The 21,537-nt window shown below is 44.0% G+C and overlaps 1 protein-coding gene across 2 annotated transcripts in view; it reads right to left on the reverse strand.

The window, feature by feature from the left end:
• The window catches only part of TEX2 (testis expressed 2), a 102,748-nt gene that overhangs the window by 27,805 nt on the left and 53,406 nt on the right, over positions 1 to 21,537 (reverse strand). For both annotated transcript variants that reach the window (XM_080825465.1, XM_080825466.1), the window contains exons 3-5: positions 9,292 to 9,492; positions 8,014 to 8,353; positions 6,523 to 6,770 (exon numbers count right to left, since the gene is read on the reverse strand). In XM_080825465.1, the coding sequence (XP_080681591.1) occupies positions 6,523 to 6,770; positions 8,014 to 8,353; positions 9,292 to 9,492 (789 nt within the window). The remainder of the gene's footprint in view (positions 1 to 6,522; positions 6,771 to 8,013; positions 8,354 to 9,291; positions 9,493 to 21,537) is intronic.

The raw sequence follows: 21,537 nt of genomic DNA on the forward strand, positions 1-21,537 counted from the left end.
CCTGCTCTGTCCTGAGGGAGGAAGGTGGTGGCGGTAGGACAGGCACCTGGTGTGACAGACCTTTCCTTATGCCGAGGTCTCTAGACTTAGTCCTCACAGAAACAATTAGCTTTGGAAAGCAAGGACCAAAAAAACAAAAAACAAAAACCCAACAAACCTAGAAAAGCAGAAACCAACGAATTGTTTACCCTTTCTCTTCCTTCTGTGGTTCGTACAAATGCATCTACCCTGCCCTCATGAGCTGCCTGCAGGTGTAACACACATCAGACACCCTTGTCATCTCCACACTTTGTAAGCATGTGCTCATGCCTGCTCGATCTCTGGTGGACAGCAGTATGCCCAGGCCAGGGGGACTGTACCCAGGTGGCCTGGTGCTCATGGACTTGACCCTCGGAGATTTGATGACTTCCGAGTTCCCCCAAGGTTTATGGAACATTCCCGTGTGTGATTTTTCTGAAGCCTGGCGTTTGGGGGTCTGAAGCAGTCACTGAGCTTGCGCCAGGGCTCCTGGACTGCCCAGCACCCACCCGTCCACTAGTCTTGTCAGAGCATGCGCCGTCTCTCCCTTTGGGGGTCTGGGAGTTTGCCTGTGGTTTTTAATCTAATGTTATCCCGTATAAGGGGATATATTTTATGTTCTAGGAGTCCTTCAAATTCAGGTATTTTCACAGGTCTCCCTTAAGAATGTTGGGGAGTCTCTTTAAAAAAAAAATTAAACTCCGGTTTAAAAAACAATACATGTTGGTCATTCCATTTCAGAAGACATGGCTCTCCCTCACTCATTTCAATGGCTATACAGCACCTCTGTGCTCCCTAGTGCTGTACTATCTTTTGATATTAACCAAGACTTTTAAGATTTTATTTTTAAGCAATCTCTACACCCAACGTGCAGCTCAAAGTCACAACCCTGAGATCAAGAGTCGCATGCCCCCCGCCCCGCAGCCAACACAGCCCTCTGGGCGCCTCTCACCCAAACGCTTCTACCATCAGGTCCCGGATGCAAGAGCAGATGTCTGGGATCATCGGGGACTTGGTCACGCCACAGGCGGTACGTGTTTCTCAGACTCACTTTCCTCTCTGCCTCAACATCTGCGCCCCACCCTCCGAGGGGATGTGGTCTAGCGTTTCTGAGGTTACAGTCTTTGAGTCACATCTGATGGTCTACACAGACGTCCGAGTAAATACCCATCCAAGGGCAATGCTCTCCTCCCCCAGGTATTTCGGCAGTGCCAAGCTGTGGCCACACAAAGCAGCGCGTGTCTTGCTTTGATCTGGAGGCGACCCCAGAGAATCGGTCACTTTCCCCTCTCAAGAGTCTACCCTCTATTAACCTTTCTTTACAAACCAGGATATTCACAGCAAGCAGGTTGAGCACAAAATAGCAAGAAACAAAGACTATTTCACAATTTATGTCCAAGCCAAAGACATATGATGTGGAAACACATTTCTGAAATAACTGACAAGCAGGTTGTTTTTTCTTTTCAACAGTTCCTTCTATAGGCTTCTCTCCACAGACTCGTTGGGAACAAAGAAAAACCCAAGAGCAGCAGAACACTGACAATGCATCAAAGCAGCTTTATGAACAAAATCTGGATTCACTGGGCTACTAGAAAGAACTCACTTCCAATGAGTGTCATAAAAATTTGAGAGCTTAAAGAATAAATATGCCTACGTTTCCTAACACTGCCATTTGCCTGCAGGAAGGAATGTGAGAAGAATATTCATTTCACCATTTCAACTATATAGATCCATTTAGATAGGGTACCTTTCTCAAAATGACTTCCAAAAAAAGGTGTAGAGAGTCCGACAGCCTGAAGCTGACTGTCTAAGTAGCTCTTGGGATATAGTTTAGGAAAAGCTAACCTCCAGAGAAAAGTACAAATTTACTTAATTTTTTGGTGTAATCTTTCCTGCAACAAATGTGACACCAGGGTTCCACAAAGGACTGCTGGGTCCAGGAGAAGGCACAACGGAAGACCCTTCCCCCAGGTCTGTTACCTGTTTACCCAATTATAAAAACAGTACATATTTATTGCAAGAAATACCCATAATCCCACTATCCAAATATAATATATAAAACATTTTCCTCTATTTACTATCAGTCTTTTTTCAATGTATACATACAGAACTTGAAAAAAAAATAAAATTGGATCATATTAACATAGTTTTATATCTTTTTTTTACAGCTTTATGGAAATACAGTTCACATAACACACAATTCACCCATTTAAAGAGTACAATCTATGGCTTTTATCATATTCACAGAGTTGTGAAGCCATCATCATCAACTTTGGAACATTTGAATTACCCCTCAAAGAAACCTTATCCCTTAGCAGTTACCGGCCATTCTTCCCCAACTCCATCCCTGCCACCACCGTCCCCACCACCCCCACCACCCCCACCACTAGGTGCCTACCAGCCCCAGGCAAACTAATTTATCTCTGAAAATGCACCTATTCTAGATATTTCATATTAATGGAATCATACAGGGTGCCTGGGTGGCTCAGTGGGTTAAGCCTCTGCCTTCAGCTCAGGTCATGATCCCAGGGTCCTGGGATCGAGGCCCGCATCAGGCTTTCTGCTCAGCAAGGAGCCTGCTTCTCCCTCTCTCTGCCTGCCTCTCTGCCTACTTGTGATCTCCCTCTCTGAAAAATAAATAAACAAAATCTTTAAAAAAAAAAAAAAGGAATCATACAATATGTATTCCTTTCGGACTGACTTCTCTCATAAGCATAATATTCTCAAGATTTACCCGTGCTATAGCAGGTACTGGCACACTATTCCTTTTCATCACAGAATAATATTCTATTGTGTGGATATACCACACTTTATCCACTCATGACGGAAGTTTCAGGAGCTTCCACTTTTGACTACTGTGAATAACGCCGCCATGAACATTCGTGTACAAATTTTGGGGCAGAAGTAGGTTTCCACTTCTCTTGGCCGGACACCTACAGGGGGAGCTGCTAGATCGTATAGCTGTGTTTACTTTGAGGAACAACCAAAGTAGTTTTCCACGGAAGCAGCATCATTCTGCATTCCCACCGCCAATACACAAAGCTTTCTTCACATCCTAATACTTGCTATTACCTCTTTTATTCTAGCCATCCTAGTGGTTGCGAAGTGGTATCTCATTACGGTTTTGATTGCATTTCCTGGATGACTAATGACTGAGTATCTTTTCTAGGTTTATGGACTGACCATCTGTAGGTCTTCTTTGGAGAAATGTCTGTTCAAATCCTTCGTCCATTTCTTTTTTTTTTTTTTTTTTAAGATTTTATTTATTTGACAGAGAGAGAGAGAGAGAGAGAGAGAGCAAGCGCATGCATAAGCAAGGGGAGTGGCGCTCAGAGGGAGAAGGAGAAGCAGGCTCCCCGCTGAGCAGGGAGCCCAATGAGGGCCTTGATCCCAGGGCCCTGGGATCATGACTAGAGCTGAAGGCAGACACTTAAGGGACTGAGTCACACAGGTGTTCCCCTTTGCCCATTTCTTAATTGGGTCATTTACCTTTTTATTATTCAGTTTTAAGAATCCTTTGTTTATTCTAAGTACTAGTATATAAGATAAATGATTTGCAGAAATTTTCTCCCATTTAGCGGGTTATCTTTTCACTATCTTAATGGTATTGTTTGTAGTACAAAAGTTTTTCATTTTGATGAAATCTATTTTATCTTTTTTAATTTTTTTGGTTGCATGTGCTTTTTGGGTATCTTATCTAAGAAAGCTTTACCCAAGCTCAAACCACAGAGATTGACACCTATGTTTTCTTCTAAGAGTTTTATAGTTTTAGCTCCTACACTGAGGTCTATGATCCTTTTGAGTTAATTTTTGTGTAGTATGAGGTAGGGATCCAACTTCATTCTTTTGCCATGTGGATACCAGTCCTTCCAGCACCACCTGTTGAAGACTATTCTCTCCCTCCCCCTCCCCACTCCTTGAATTGTCTGGCACTCTTTTCTGGATCCTTTGTAAAATGTTAGCTTAAATTGGCTCTATGGCTTCATATTTTTTACTCACTGTAAGAGGAGCAGGGTTTTAGGCCACCACTTCTGGGGCTGTTACAAAGTAATAGTTAACTATAATACCTGCCCCTACCTTAGTCAAGACCGTCTCAAGCAGCAGACCACCCCTGAGACCAGGACACCGCCCACACATGCTTCAGGCCAAGTGGATGCAGGAGCCCAGCACCAGACCTCAGGCACCTTCTTTCGAAGCCCACAGTTCTGGCTTTCTGGTTTCCTAGCCCACACAGACTAGAATGGTTACATTTAGGGTAGGGGTGGGGGAGGGGGATAAGCACTCAAGGAGAAGCAACTAGAGGGACATATACCAATAGCAGCCAGCTGACAATCGAGAGAAACTATGCAGAATCTGCAGCCTGGGGTGGCTCAGATGGCCTCTGACCTCAAGCAGGCCTGCATAACTAACAAGTCTGAATTTCTGTTTGTTTTGTTAAGTCCTTAACTTATCAAGATTAAATCCTCTCTGTCTACTCTGCCTAAGGGGGTCAGGAAATGCAATGTGGTTTTTAAAGATTTTCATCAGACTTAGAAAAGGAAAAACATGTTTTGGTGCTTAAAGAGGTAAATGCCAAGGACTCAGGAAGGACGTTTGCACTAGAGAAGCCCCCGGGTGACAGGGATGCTGGGTCGAGGGGCTAGGTCATGGGCTACTGGGGCCCTCCCAGTGCCTCCGGGGGCTTCCGGAGACTCCAGCGATGACAAGACAAGCACATGCAACACTGAGGACATGATATTCTAAAACACGGTTTTGTTTTCGTATTTTTAACTTAAGGAACTCTTTTAAAGAGCAAGCATTTCATGAGATACATTGGTCTACAAGGCTCCTCCTAATTTCCCTCAATGTGATGAGAGTCCAGACAGCTGACAACCCAGGGAGACAAGGGGTTTGGGGTCGGGGGATTCACGGGTGGGAAACAGGACATTCCCAGAATTGTTTGGTACTACCCGACTCCAGCCTTGAGGAAGGCCTACTTCCTACCCTAGTTGGTAACAGGTCAGAGGGCAGTGGGGGAGGGGCCAAGCAGAGCCAGAGGGTCTCTTTTGGCCTGACCAAGTCTGCTGGATGAGGGTTCGGGACCTCCTCCCCACTGGAGAGGATCTATGGAATGAATCAAAACCCGCAACGGGTTAACAGCACAAGGAAGGCACCCAGTGCTTCCCATTAAGAGCAGAGGTACGGCCACTGGAAGAGGCCAGACACTCCAGTAGGGAACCGAACATGAGAAGAGCAGGCTGTGTATGCATGGGCTGGCCAGGTGCTGAGAGGATGAGTACGGTAGTGGCAGGCGGCCTGACGGCCAGCACAGCTTCCGAATGCCCACCAAAATGTCAGCGGTGGCAGCTGGGGGTCTGCGAGTGTCATATGGTTTTACACATGCCACCACTTGGCAACTGTGAAATTAAGCTACGTAACCCGTGTGAACCTGCTTCTCTATCGACAGAGTGGAGAGAAGAGCATCTCGTCTGCAAGGCTGCTGCAGGGGGCAGACGCATTCTGTTACAGGGCCTCACGGAAGCTGGCACATGGCAGCTTAGTTATCTTACTGCAGATGATGCTGAGTCCACGGCCAGCTGGTTACGCTGTGGGAAGAATGCTCGTGGCAAATCTTCAAAAGCCCTGGACATCGCTAATGAGTCTGAGAATTTGAGAATACAAAGGTAACTCGGGAATCAGGCCTCTATTGCCAACGATTCAGAGAACTTCCCCCACTGACTGCCCACTTGCTCGGGTCAAAGGTTAGGAGTGATCTTTGGCCCCTCTGGCTCTCTCACGCCCCACACATACTTCATCAGCAGATCCAGCCGCTCCCCTCCAACACAGAGCCCGAGCCGTTCTCACCACCTGCTGCTGACCCTCATCACAGCCCCATCGCCCACAGCCGGAAGCGCCCCCCACCCCCTCTCTTCTTCCTGACCACTCTCCATAGACAGTCACTTTTAGACTTAAATAGATCAACATGACTCCCTGCTCAAAACCCTCCCAGTGCTTCCCCTCTTCCTCAGAACTGACCCATGAGGCCCCGCTCTCTGTCACCTGGTCACCGTCACCACACTGGCCTCATCACGGTTCCTTGAATACTCCAACCACATCCCTGCCTCGGGGCGTTGGCACTTGCTGGTCCCCTCACCTGGAAGGGTCCTCCCCCACCCCCACCCCCTCCATGGCTCACTTCCTCACTTTGGTCAGGTCTCTGTACAAACATCACCTCCTCAAGGAGGCCCTCCTTGACCACCACTCTAAAACATCAGTCTGGCCACCCTTCATCTTCTCTTACTTGGCTTTAGTCCTTACCACCACCAGCTGTTTTGCTTCTTTCTGTCTCCCTGTTGAGAGCACAAGCCCCCTGAGGGCAAGGCCCCTTATCTATCTTGTTCATTACTGTGTCCCCAGTGCCTAGGGCAGGGCCTGGTACACAGGAAGCGCTCGAAGTGCTTCTGTAGGCAGAAGCGAGTTTGAGTAGAAAAGCAGAAAAGCCGCAGCCCAGGCAGCCAGCTTTACCTTCTTCCCAGTCGTGGGGCTGCTCTCCGCACTCTGCACTGGGCTCCTTTGGGGGCTTCGGTTTTCTTGGGGGACACACCTGGCCATGTACACGCTGTAGTCCAGAAGCATCTTCTGCCGCACGCCGCCCACCAGCTCCTTCTGCTTCGGCTGGGACATGATCTCCTCCACGCTGCCTTTGCTGCTGCTGCGGCTGTGGGTCAGGTGCCCCGAGGGGCTGCTGTGCCTGCTGTGCGAGGGCAGGACCCCTGCAGTGGAGAGGGGCCGCGGCTGTTAGGACGCAAAGTCAATGGAACATCGAACAAACTTCACCAGGCTAAGTCGACAACCAATGAAAATGCTAACAAACGACTGTTTAAGAAAAGAAGATTATATTATAAAGGTACTTCCTATCCTGAAAAATACCTTCCCTTCTAATAATAGCTCATTTTTTAGAACAGTTTTTAGTCTGCTCTAAGACAATTCAGAGGAACTGAAAGCCATGAAGTCCGTGTGGTAAAGTAAGTACCTTTTTTTTTTTCCTGGTGATCACTTAGGGTCAAATATGGAGCTGCCACACCCCCAGACAAATGGAAAGCAGGGAGAAAGCTAACTGTTCACCCACAGCTCACAGCAATTCCAGACCTGTCATCTTTCATTCAAAAAAGGTTTTTATCAAGCACTTTCTCTGGGCCAATTCCACATGAAAAGAGGAATGAGACATAATCCCTGCCCTTGAATTTGGGCACCTAGGCAAGTAAATCACAGCTCTGTAAAATAACCATTGTAACTGAAGCGTGACTGAAGGGCTTTCAGGGCCGAAAGAAGGAGGTGCTCTCTCTGCCCAAGAGAGCCCCAGGACTGACTTCCACAGGTCGTGTCCTCCGGGCTGCCTCTCAAAGAAACAGCTGGCATTTTCCTGGTGCAGGTGGGGGAAGAACATTCTAGGTAGAGGGAGGAACATATGCAAAAAGCGATGACAGGGGAACGCTGGATGTCTGGTTCAGTGAAGGCCCAAGTGGGCTACATGGGGCAGAAGGGACAGGAAATGAGCAGAGGCTCATTTATCAGTACAAATTTTGGGAGTCGGGAGACCAGAGGACTCTGCATTTCTATGGCGATCTGGGCCTTGCAGAACCTTGTTTGGGGCCAGGAGCTTGAGAACATTAGCCTGATATGCTGTCCTGACTCACCCGCCTGCTTATCCTCAGCAGGGTTCTCCTGATGTTTCTCTCAGAGGAGTCACAGTATGTGCAAATAAATATAACCCTAAGGAACCAATGATGGCAAAAAAAATCACACATCTACAAGCTGTTCCCTCACGGGTTAAATGATCCAGTACAAAGGGTTACAGCGATCGGCCTAAAAGGTGAATGGGTCCTGAGAACACTCCTCAGGTGGCACAGGGTCATCGGTTCGGGGTGGGCTTCCTTCCTTCCTACCTGGAAATCTCTGTCTGTTCTCCTATGGACCCTTGAAAAACACCTGAGCATCTAGCACACATGTCATTACCTGGTTTACTTGCAGAGACACCGGAGGTCCTCTTGATTTCTGACTTCAGTTTAGACGCCAGAACAAACCGCCTGAACCACTCCTCTTTCTCTCGGCCAGTTCTCCCAAAGAGATAGAGTATCTGGTCTCGCTGGCCAGATCGGGTTCCCTCCTGAGGATGCGGTGGCTTCTTGGGGTCCTCGCTTCCCAGCTCTCGCTCAGCTGGAGGCTTTTCTTCAGAAGTCTCTTTATCAGTCTGGGCCTTAGACATAAAGTCATCTTGTCGACCAAGCTCAATACAAATGGGGTACTTTTTATTCCAGATTCGTTTTCGAGCCAAACTTTTGGGTACAAGATAAATCTACGGGAAAGGGAAATGATGGTTGACATACAAAATTAAGAACTGGCCAGATTGTGCATTAATACTATGCAGAACACAAATGCAAACTTTATAGCCTTTTTGACTAAGACAATGAGTGTAAACTACCACCTGTCTACAACGTGAGTGTAGAAACTGGGATAGAGTTTAAGAAGTGACTTTTTATTCTTCTAACTCACCCCAGAAGTAGATGTTTAACAATTTTGCAAGAGTTACAAGCATCTATAATTTTCAGGTAACAGTGGCATAAAAATTATATAGGAGGTTATCGTCAACTAAGTTTCATGACCTGGACCAACCATACATTTTGGAAAAAAAAAAGAGTTTATCAAACTAGATCTAGATGAAGCTCAAGTTTATCATTCTCAAGAGTGAATTTATACAAAAATTATTTTAAATACTTCTGTCATTTGAGGTAAATTTAAAGATCATTCACATGAGTTATAACAAGAGAAAACCTACAGCTTTTTGGAACAGACAATTTACATTTCTCAACAATAGTAGTATATAACAGTTACCAAATGTAGTTATTTTGCATCTCCATAATTTTCACATTTACAGAGTCCTCATTCATTATTACCCTAGCACCACCACACTCAGCTTTTTGTTGGACTGAAGAAGTTAAAAGTTAACTCTCAAAGTCAGATGACTGTGTTATGTCTTTGTTCCCCAAAATGTGGTCCATGGACCACCAGCAGCAAGAGTATCACTTGGGAGCTCATAAAAATGCACTCTCAGGCCCCACTTAGAGTTGCTGAAATAGAATCTACATTGAAGAAGATGCTTGGGTGATTTGCATGAAATTACACACACACACACACACTACACACACATGCCCTTTTGAGGAGGAAAAATGCAGTAAAACAATCAAGATTGCAAATGCTTTTTTCATTTCGGTTTCTCAAATTGGCCAGGCTCACCTTGCTGTCTGAAAGGTCGTATATTTTCTGGCTGATGTAGGTAACCTCTGGCTTTGTTTCATTGTAGCTTGCCCTCCTGGATATATTTTTATTGGGCTTTGAAAGTCTTAAGGTCCCACCCTCAAGTCGAACAAAGACTGAATGTGTCAAAGTCGCATGGTAAGTTTCTGGATCATAGTTGTAAATCTCATTCATCCATCCCTGATGGAGAAAAACTTCCATTAGTAAAATTAGAGTAAACAGAAATCCTATTTGATACAAAAATGAAGATCACTGAGGTAGACAGGATGCTGAAACCAAACCTGACTGTGACACAAACATCGATTCATTGGTGACTGGGAGTTGCTCAGACAGGTGCGAAGCTTGAAGGATAATCAGTGTAGAGCTGTAAACTCCTAGGTTTCTGATAACTTAAAATGTGGATATGGGGGACTAATGATAATGTCCATTTCTCTAAATAAAAGGTTCTTTTCCTTCTTTTTTTAAAAGGTAACAAGGGAATCAGGAAACTCAAAAGTTTTATTCATGTAAATAGAGCAAGTCTTTCAGCCTAACCTCCTCTTGGGGTGAACACTACTACCCAGTCTGGTCTTCTTAAATTAGCCAAACTCATCCTCTTCTCACTCACCTGCAAACCATCTTTGGAATTTCACAGATGATACTAACTCATGCTACCATTCCAGGACTGAGACCTTCCACTCTAACTCACTGAAATCACACAGTAAGGAAGATGATCAGAAATTAGGCATTAAGAATTACAGATATGATCGGGGCGCCTGGGTGGCTCAGTCTTTAAGCGGCTGCCTTTGACTCAGGTCAGGATCCCAGGGTCCTGGGATCGAGCCCCGCATCGGGCTCCCTGCTCAGCGGGAAGCCTGCTTCTCCCTCTCCCACTCCCCCTGCTTGTGTTCCCTCTCTCTCTCTGTCAAATAAATAAAGTCTTAAAAAAATTATAGATATGATCAACAGTATGTCACAATCCAAAGAGATATAGTAACTTAAATGAGTAAAATTGTGCCCCAGGTCTCCCCCCACCCACCGGTCAACATAAATGAACGTATACACTGATCTTCACATACAGCACACATATGAAAGTGTAAGGACTAACACACCATAAAATTATAGTACAGCTCCTCTCATAGGGATGATCAATATTCATCATTTAATACTCTACCTGTCCCACAAGTCCTTTTTCAGACGATACAGTGGCCCAGATCTTTTTAAAAGAAGCTCACTATGGAATTTTAATTGATTCTCTTCCATACTCTTCATTTTCTTCTTCTTTTTTTTTTAAGATTTATTTATTTGAGAGAAAGAGAGAGCATGTGCACATGGTGGGGGGGGCAGAAGGAAAGGGAGAGAGAGAGAGACTCTCAAGCAGACTCCCCACTGAATGAGGTCAATCTCACAACCCTGAGATCATGGCCTGAGCAGAAATCAAGAGTCTGACGCTTGATCGACTGAGGGGCCACCCAGGCACCCCTCTACTCCCCTCATTTTATAAATGTTTTTGAACCGAGCAGAGAGGTACTAAAAATCACAATGCAGTTGGGAATGTCCTACTTTTCAAAGAATGGCCATTTCCACAGTGAGTACTTGGGTCTCACACTTAAGTTTTGACCTGTGAAATTTATGAGACAATTACATAGTTTTATATAGCTTTTTTTTTTTTTCCATTTTGAGTTTGAGTTAGGAGTAGCTCTGCCTCTTCCCAATGTGTCGCTGCATCTATTAAAGTGTTGAATGACGAAGCGCATGGCGACAGGGAGAGGGTGTCATCTAGATGCTGCAATGAATCAGAGCAATGAAATGAAAAGAGGGACAATCAAGACAGTGGGGCCTGCTGTGGACTGTACAGTCGGAGCATCAGTTTGGGAAGGTTTATTTCAGTAAGTATAGAACTAAGGACATTCTTTGGTTCACAGTTTTTTGTCTTTTTCCTTAGTCTGTTATTATGGTAAAGTATATTCATTGATTTTTGAATGTTGAACCAGTCTTGCATTCTTGTAGGTATTGGTCATGATGTGCTGAAGCTAGGTTCCACCAGCTCATGAGAGCTAATTCCACACACTTCTTCCTGATTCCGTTGTCAGGGACCTCACATTGGTAGCTTACAGCTGGCCACGGTGGGAGAGTTTTGTTTGTTTGTTTGTTTGTTTTTTGGTGGGAGTTTTTATATCATGGAAATCAGTGAAAAGTACAAATAGGGCTTCCCTTTGATCCAGAGAGCCATTTTATCAGCACAGTACTAGTATTATCCTTCTTTACATTGCAGAATTCGGCTTGCTAATACTTTGTTCATTTGTCCCCCTAAATTCATAAGGGAAATTGGTCTACAGTTTTCTTGCAATATCTTTCAATATTAGCTAGCCTCATAAAATGAGTTGGGAAGTGTTCCTTCTCCCATGTTCTGGAAGAGTTTGTATAAAATATTTCTTCCTAAAAGGTTGGGTAAATTTGCCAAGGAAGCCATCTGGGCCTGGAGTTTTCTTTATAGAAAGGTTTGAAACTATGAATTCAATTTCTTTAATTTCTACTAGAAATTAGGCTATCTATTTCTTCTTGAGTGAGCTTTGGTAGCTTGTGTCTTATAAAGAATTTGTCGGGACGCCTGGGTGGCTCAGTTGGTTAAGCGGCTGCCTTCGGCTCAGGTCATGATCCCAGCGTCCTGGGATCGAGTCCCACATCGGGCTCCTTGCTCGGCGGGGAGCCTGCTTCTCCCTCTGCCTCTGCCTACCACTCTGTCTGCCTGTGCTTGCTCTCTCTCTCTAACAAATAAATAAATTAAAAAAAAAAAAAAAATTTAAAAAAAAAAAAAAAAAAAAAAAAGAATTTGTCTATTTCATATAGGTTGCCCAACTTGTGGGCATAATGTTGTTTGTAATATTTCCCTATTATGCTTTTTAAGTCTGTAGAGTCTAGTAATATTCTTTTAGTCCTAATATTGGTAATTTATACTTTTTTTTTCTTAAGATTTTATTTATTTGACAGAGAGATCACAAGTAGGCAGAGAGGCAGACAGAGAGAGGGGGGGAAAGCAGGCTCCCTGCTGAGCAGAGAGGCCGATGCGGGGATCGATCCCAGGACCCTGAGATCACGACCTGAGCCAAAGGCAGAGGCTTTAACCCACTGAGCCACCCAGGCGCCCGGTAATTTATACTTCTAAAATAAACACTTAATGCTATTACTTTCCCTCTAAGCACTGCATTAGTTGCAATTTTTAATGTGTTGTATTTTCAATATCATTTGATTAAAATATTTTCTACTTTCCCCTGTGACTATCTTTGGACCAACAGTCTAATGAGAAGTATGCTGTTTAATTTCCAAGTGTGTGGGAATTTTCCAGATATCTTTCTGTTACTGATTTTTAGTTCCATTTCATGATGGTCAGAGAACACACTTTTTATAATTTCAGTTCTTTTAAATTTGTTAAGTTTTTATGGCCCAGTATATGGTGTGTCTGGTGAATGTTCCATGTATACTATAAAAAATATGCATTTTCCATAAACATATTTGTCTTTTTAAAAAATGTTTGTCTAAAATGTTTCAAACAACATTTTTGCTAAAGATCTCCTGGCACATAATCCAGTTTTCCTTTTATCCAATCTGGTTGCAGAAAGTCCTTTCTTACCTAAGTAGGTTTACTAGGCCGAAAGTTGTAAAGGCAACTAGATTAATAAAGAACTTGAAGCAGACCTGATTTTTCTGGCCTGCTTCAGAGCCATGCTCAAAGGCCAGGCTGTACTTACTTGCAGAGCTACTAAAACCAAGAAGAATCCGTGGAGGGAGGGATGGAAGGGTTGGTGCTGAAGAACTTCTTAGGGCCAGGGAATGACAATGAGATTAAAAAAGCCACTTCTATCAGTGTCACTTACGAGCCATTTAGCCATACAGTCCCCACCAGGGATTGCTCTTCTTGAATTATTTCACTCCCAGTGTACATCTCCTGCCTAGAATAGAGGTTTTTGAGGATACACGGCATGTTGAGATACCCTCTCTGGGGTCCATAATTACATTTTACCTGAGATGTTAAACCTTTTTTTCCTCTGATTCTTGAGTTACGATAATCATAATTTGATATACGTCAAACACTTCTACAATAATATCTCCATATAAAAGATTTTTCATTTGTTTCTAGCTATGTGAAATCGGGGAGGTTTATTTCGCTAAGTATATGGACATGTAAAGAAGTCAAAAGAAGTAACATGATACTGGAATTTTGGACAAAATACCCAGCATTATAGTTGTCATCATCACCAGACTAGAAAGGCTGGAAGAAAAAAAAGTTAGGCATATTATGAAGTTATTCTCAAATAACAGGAGAGTCTCTGAGAAATAAAGTAACGTGAGCTGTAGAGAGCCTCCCCTTTTGAAACTCTGAGACTGCACAGGTTAACTGATCTATGAATAGGAGACATTTGGGAATAAAAGGCTGTTTCTCTCCAATTGCTTTCATTTTGCCTTTCCTAATAAGTCAGAAAATGCAGAACTGTGCAGGGAAGCACTGTCCAATGGAAATATAACACAAACCATAAATATGCACCATGAAAATACATAATTTTAAACTGTCTAGTAACCATAATAAAAAAACAAAAAAGCAGGTGAAATTAATTTTAACTATGTTATTTAACTCAATACAGTCGACCCTTGAACAACATGGGTTTGAACTGTGCAGGTCCACTTATGCACAGATTTTTTTCAGTAAATACAGTATACTACTGTACATTTACTTTGTCTTCCTGATGACATTCTTAATATTTTCTTTAGCTTATTTTAAGAATATGGTATACAGGGGCGCCTGGGTGGCTCAGTGGGTTAAAGCCTCTGCCTTCAGCTCGGGTCATGATCTCAGGGTCCTGGGATCGAGCCCCACATCGGGCTCTCTGCTCAGCAGGGAGCCTGCTTCCCTTCCTCTCTCTCTGACTGCCTCTCTACCTACTTGTGATCTCTGTCAAATAAATAAAATCTTTAAAAAAAAAAAAGAATATGGTATACAATACATATACTGTACAAAATATGTGTTAATCACCTCTGTTAGTGGTAAGTCTTCCTGGTCAACCACAGGCTATTAGTAGTTAAGTTTTGGGGGAGTCGAAAGTTACACAAGGATTTTCAATTGCACAGGGGGTCGGTGTCCCTATCTCCCACACTGTTCAGCCGTCAACTATGTATCCAAATATTATCATGTAAACACATTACCATTATTGATTATATTTTACATTCTTTGTTTTGTACTAAGTCTTCAAAATCCAGCACATATTTCACACTTAGAGCACGGCTCGGTTTGAACTAGCTGCACTTCAAGCGCTCAATGGCCCCACGTGGCCAGTGGCTACTATATTAGCACACAGCTGACTCGTGGGTTCTGCCTTTTCGAACCTAGACACCTGGCTCAAGCAGAATGATCAAAATCCCCCTCTCTTCTCTCGCCGACACTTCCAGAATTCTAAATTTTATTTTACATTAGGTCATCTCTATGTCCAATATGGGACTCAAAGTCATGACCCCGAGATCAAGAGTCATACGCTCTGCTCACTGAGCCAGCCAGGTGCTCCTCTTGCTGACACTTCCAATATAAGCAGTTTCATGCTGTGTTTTACTAGGTGCTTTACCAAATTACATGAGAGAAGACGGTCTAAGTAATCTCCAGATGCAACATTCAATCTCAGAAATTCAAAACCACTTTAAAAACCTAACATGTGGGGCACCTGGCAGGCTCAGTCAGAAGAGAATGCGACTCTTGATTGGGGTCGTGACTTTGAGCTCCATATTGGGTATAGAAATTACTAAAAAAAATAAACAAACTTTAAAGAAAAGCTAACATGCAATCTTAAAAACTAAGGAATAAGAGTAAAAGTAATCTAAGTAAAAGGCTAAAGTTTTTGAAAACTGTTAGTTCTATAAGGTCATTAAGATACTCGATTTGCAAACAAACTTACATTAGGTTTTTAGCTTATTCTTCTGTTTTTTAGCAGAAAAGAAGAGAGGCTACAGAGGCACATGTGTTAGGTCACACTGCTTCAGCTCATCTGTTTACAGGATTACCTGGTGAAGAGCCATCACTCCGTACTAGTTTAACAAACTGCTGCCCAGCTACTATTCCTGTATCTGGTTAACAAGCCGTGCTTTGGGGGATTTGCTCCTGACCCAGCAGCCTGAGCTCCTACCCAACCCAGAGAGCCAGCCCTCCGGAGTTCTTGCTGGGCTGCAGCCCGTGACCCCCACCCCCCGACCATGGCCACAGTTCCAAGATGATACGTGGTCATCTTTGCTCACTGCTCTGACAGATAAGAAACAGGTCACCCTCTACCATTTGCCAAATTGCAGAAATACTAGAACAACCTGATTTAGAAGCATGTGGAGGAGAAAAGAGAGTTTCAAGTCCTAACCAGTTCGGGAACATAACCCCACACCTGCCCCACGAGTGGACACTGGGTAGAGGCAGAAGTAGGCCTAAGAAGAGAATCTAGGAGATGCCTTTCCTCAGTAAAGGTCCAGGAGGCTCCAAGCTGCCTTCTTCTGGTTCGGGGCTGGCTTGAGCCTCCTCCCCCTCACCTGCTCCTTTCGCAACCACCACTGGCTGCGTTCAACACAAAGGGCCCTGTGGCTTCTCTTTCCTTTTATCTTCACAGTGCCTGTTCCCTGCACTACCATTTGCTTTTCTTTGTGTTCAGGAGCTATCAGAGGCTAAAGCCCATGGCTGCCAACAGATAAATACAACCCACGAATCAGGATTTCAATTGCGTATCTATTGCGGACAATCATTTGTTAGCTTCAGGGAGGCCCCACCCTTGACCATCCATGACAGACTGCTGGTCAAAACACATGCACTGCAACCCACCCACAAACATGAGCAGAGCTTCTGAGCCTGACACATCTCTGTTCCAATCCTGGCTTCACCACTTGCTAACTGCCAAGCTGGGTGGTGCTTATCCTTAGATCCTTGGTCTTCTTGCCTGTGAGGGGGTCTAACCCAGCTTCATGCCCCCCACCCCCCTTCCCACCTCACCCTCTTGCTCCAGCTCTAATGAATTCCTCCATGCTAACAGTACTTTAGTGAGGTACAATCTGCATACATAGTAAAAGGAACAAATCTTACCCATGAGATTTTTAAGATATTAATATAATATTGGTAATAATAGCTGACCTCTGAGTTCACATTATGATCCGGGCACTTCAGCTGCACTAGCTGCTTCTGCCTATTACTTAAGATCTTCTAAGTGAGCAAGATGGTGAGAGGGGTTAAGTGATTTGCCTAAAGAGGTTAAAAAAACAAAAACAAAAAAGTGGCCCAGCGAATGGCAAATCCAGGACTTAAGCCAAATTTATCTGACTTCGAGGCCCAGGCTCCTACCTTCCCTCCATAGCACTGCCCACCTTCCGTATGGCTAGCCATCCCGCAGGTCATGGCGAAGGTGACACTTTTCCCAGGGAACCTCTCTGATCACCTAGGCTCTGTTGTCTACTGCCCTCCTCCTATCACTGTGTCTGTTAACTGCCTGGTCTACTTGCGTACAAACACGGCAAGACAATCAGAGTCATAGCACACGTTCACTGACTGAGTACCTGAATGCACCCTGATTCAGACGGGACCCGTGAGGGTTGTAGGGGATCTGTACATCGAGCACGAGTGAGCAGGACAAGCTGGTGTGCCCTTCACGGCCTGGAAGTATTGTTCTACTCGCAGAAGCGGAGAGAAGCACAGAAGGAGTGGAGAGCGCAGAGGCCGGCAGAGGTTATTTTGAAGCAGAAGGCTTGGTCACTGCTCCCAAGGAGAGAACCAAGTTATAATTGCACAAAATAGAACAAGAGAATAAGTAACCTCAGGAAGAATCTTAGGAGTAAAAGGTGTTCAAGCTTTTCAGGACAGACACTGAATTAGCTACTTCTCTATAACAGAGAGAGGCAGGTGTTGTGACTGGTACTCAGATTTCTTGATTCCCATGCTGGGCTCCTTCCAGAACATTATAAGCTTTGATAGGAAACCCTGAGAGAGTCATGAGGCTGCTACTTGACCTGCATCAGTCAGGCATGCAGGATGCTGATGGCCATTCGAAGGCTCTGGCCAAGAGGTGGCCAGGCATGATTCTCCTGCTTCTGTCCCCCAATGCACCTTACTGTCCCCAAACCGCGCAGGCTGCCCTTGCAGAAAGTGATCTCCCAGGGCAAACCCCACTGGCTTTTCATACCATAAACTGGCCAACTTCTTCCTGCAGTTTGACCAACTCCTTAGATTAAGCTGCAAATGGAATTTTCAGACCTAAGCAGTCAAATATCAAAGCTAGCGAGCAGCACGGCAACTTCAAGGCCTTCCTCCAGTTCCCCATACAGTGCCCAGCTGTCTACTGCCTGGCTGTTCTACAATTCTTAACCCTCCGTTTCTTAACAAGTAAGATACTTCTCCAGTTTTATTTTGTTATGAGACATAGGAGGGCATATAAAGAGATTTAGTATACAGTTAGCGACTCATTCCATTTCAACAGCTCAACTAAAAAACTCAGAGATGCTCTCAACCCACACTAAAGCAGCTTAGACAAGCCTCGTTTCTTTCGGAGGCTGGAACTGTTAAAATGGAGACAGTTTGCACGCACTGGGGGACAATGACCACAGTCAGCTGGCCCGCAGCTGTCTGGCCCACAGACTGGCCCTGTGATCCTGTCTGTAAAAGGTCAGGGGTTTCTCTTCAATTCTCCACTGGATTTAGAAGCCGTATCTGGCTGAAAGTACAAACCACAATCTATAAAGGGACTCATTTAACACTCAGAAAGATTAAAAGCTGCAATTAACCTTTTGCAAAATAATAAAGTCTGGAAGAACTACTATTGTGTTCACTTTCAGTTACAGAGCCAGTCAGGAGGTCAAGACCAATGCTCTCTCTTGGTCAGCTTGATGCTGTGCTGACCAGAGCAATGTGCCCGAGGAAGCGATGGGGCTTTCTCTCTCTATCTTCGGTGTCGTGTGGGCTGACATCCTGCTGTCACATGGCTGTGCTGGCATTTGAGGCTGCCTGTCACTCAGTTCCCCTGCATCGTTCCTTCACCCAGCCTATCAGGAAAGGAACAAATCAATCCTAAACATAAGAACAGAGCCAGGGCCCGAGGCCCTGGCTGCTGGAAATCCTCTGTGAAGCGGATAAAAAGGGTTGGGGACTTTTCTTTTGTCCCCAGAACTAAAGCATAAGCATAAGCAAGAGTCTTCTCTTTGCAGGTTTCAACCCTTTTTGATCTATTAATGGTTTAGGACTGGAAGTCATCAGTTAAAACACGATCTCACGGATCGTGGACTTAGAGACTATGGCAGGAACAGTCTACTTAAATTTACAGAACTTTAGATACAAATTTGATTTTACCCATAAATGACAAAAAAACCTACAGATATATAGACTTCATAGTATGAATGACAGCCTCAAGCAAACAGTCAACATTCAAAATAGATGCTACTCAAAGAAACCATCAAGAAGGAAAAAAAAAGTCCATTAGGGGAGAGAAGCACCAACATCAATACCATCCACATCCTCCAACTGCCCACTCCAAGGTCACCTTCATGGCCACGTCACTAGAAGCTGTGGAGTCAGAGCTAAAGCCACAGACTCTACCTGGCAAAATGGCCTTTATCTCAGCTTTTCCCATCCTTCAGGGCAGCATCTACTCAAAGAACACTTTTTAGAATGTACTGGCAAATAGTAGAAGAGAAAATGAGCATTCAAAAAAAAAAATGTTTTTTAGAGAAAGAGGAAGGGGAGGGTGAGAGGGAGAAGGAGATAGAATCTCAAGCAGACTCCACACCCAGTGCGGGGGCCCAGCGTGGGGCTTGATCTCATGACTCTGAGATCACGACCTGAGCCTGTATCATGAGTTGGACGCTTAACCAACTAAGCCACCCAGGCGCTCCTGAGCATTCAAATTTGACAGAAAAATAACACAATCTCAGATGAACCACTGAAATAATCAAGGTCTGATTCACACTAACACATGATAAACATTAAATCATTATCAACAAGTTTTGAAATTATAAGACAAGAGATTAGCAAGCCAATAAAATAGTAGCCTCTAAAATCTGAGATCACACAGACCCCCTCTCTCAGATCCACTATGCCCACAGCTTCTCTCCTTACTCCATAGATGAAACCTGCAACAAAACTAAAATGCATGGTCCTGGAATACCTAGCCAGAATCCAGAATATATTTTCTCAAGGAAATGATGCTATAAATTCAGTCACATATAAGTGAACCAGAATTACCATTTAGCCATGCTGTAAAGCTAATGAGTTGAGTGAGAAATTGGCAAAATGTTGGTAATTGTTGAAGCTGAGACTGGGCATTGGGTACATGGGGTTTCATTACACTATTCTCTTTACTTCTGTGTATACTAGACATTTTCTACAATAAAAAGTTAGAAAATACAAGCTCAAGAAAAAAAAATCATTCTGGAGTCACCTGACATCCTTAACCACACTATTCCGATGGAATTCAGGAAGCATTTTCTACACAGCTTTCCAACCAACTTTAAAACATGGGTACCTGCTTTTAAGTGAGGGCTGCCTGCACTGAAACATCTCACCACCTGGTATTTCTCAAGCAACAAGGGACACTGGGAAATAGCCATGTTTATAAAAGCCATCCATAAAAACTCAAGTGACCCATTATGGGAGCAGGGTATTTTCAGTTCAGAATAATGTAGAAAGAAATGCTTTTTTATTTCTTGTACTCACTGTATTAGGAGTTATAGACACCAACAAAAAGCAACCCAAGTCTCTTCTGGTTGTAATGGAGCTGTTCTCTCCTTAATATCTGAACACTCTAATTTCTTGAAAGAAAAAATTGCATGGAATTGAGATTAAATTTACAAGTTTGAATTTCTTCTCAAAATCTATAAAGTTCTCCCTACAAAATTATTTTTACGTGTCAATACCAAAGCCTGTATTTAGGGACTGCAATGATTTTTTTAAAAAAATCTATCCCCCTTACTAAAAACCTAAATGTGATATAACCTAAGGAAAAAAAAAAACATTCTCCAAAATTTATTTCTATTAGTTTTGCGATGGTGGAAATGAAATTTTAGTTGACCTTATGGGCCATATCTTTTTTTTTAAGATTTTATTTATTTTATGGAGAGATAGAGAGAGCCAGAGAGCACAAGCGGCGGGAGGAGAGGGAATGGCAGAGAGAGAAGGAGCAGCAGTCTCCTTACCGAGAAAGGAGCCTGATGTGGGGCTTGATCTCAGGGTCCTGGGTTCATGACCCAAGTCAAAGGCAGATGCTTAACCGATTGAGCCACCCAGGCGCTCTGTGAGCCACATATTTTAAAAAGAGCCAAGCTGTTTTGATGTTTATGTTAAAATAATTTTAGAAAAATTAAAAAAAAAAAGAGAGCGAGAGACAGACAGATCATCACTCTAGAAACCAACATTCTACGGTTGTGTTCCACGGGTGGTTTGTAAGTCAGAGATAAAGAATTTACCCATGACTATAGTTCAAAACTGCATGAGCCATACACTCAAACATACATCAAAGAACCTTATGAAATCTTCAGGAAGCTTATCATTACAGACACGTGGAAACCTTAGTGTACAGGAATGGCACTGAATTAGGTACACTCCTGGTCAATTGACAAGTACATTCTTTTTTTTTTTTTTAAGATTTTATTTATTCATTTGTGAGAGAGAGAGAGCATGCGCGTGCACAAGCAGGGGGAGCAGCAGGCAGAGGGAGAAGCAGGCTCCCTGCTGACCAAGGAACCCAATGCAGGACTCGATCCCAGAACCCTGAGATTATGACCTGACCTGGAGGCAGACACTTCACCGACAGAGCCACCCTGGCTTCCTATGACAGCACATTCTTAGAGAAGTCTCACCCAAATTGCCTAAGAATGCTCAGCGAAACCACACATTCCAAAGGCAGTGCTGACTCGGAATGTCTCATTCTCCCCGTGCCCAAATCCACTCTTTTCCCAGGGTCCCCAGCTCACAGTATCTAGCCAGTCGCCCAAAATAAAACCCCCAGAAGGTTCCTACACAGGTGTTGTTGCTCAAAATGAAGCCCTTGGGACTCTGCAGCACACGTGAGTCTCTGCCTTGAGCTAACATACCCAGACTGCCAAGCTTTCAGTCACATCTGCGTGTCCTAGCATTTTGGTGGCCCCCCTTCCTCTCACATGTTCGACTTGTCACTTGGTGCCTGTGTAGCCGCCTTTCTCCTATTTGCTGCTTCTCATCAGCAGCATGAATGTATGAAATAACAATGTATG

Source organism: Martes martes (genome assembly GCF_963455335.1).
Source record: "Martes martes genome assembly, chromosome: 16".
Lineage (NCBI taxonomy): Eukaryota > Metazoa > Chordata > Mammalia > Carnivora > Mustelidae > Martes > Martes martes.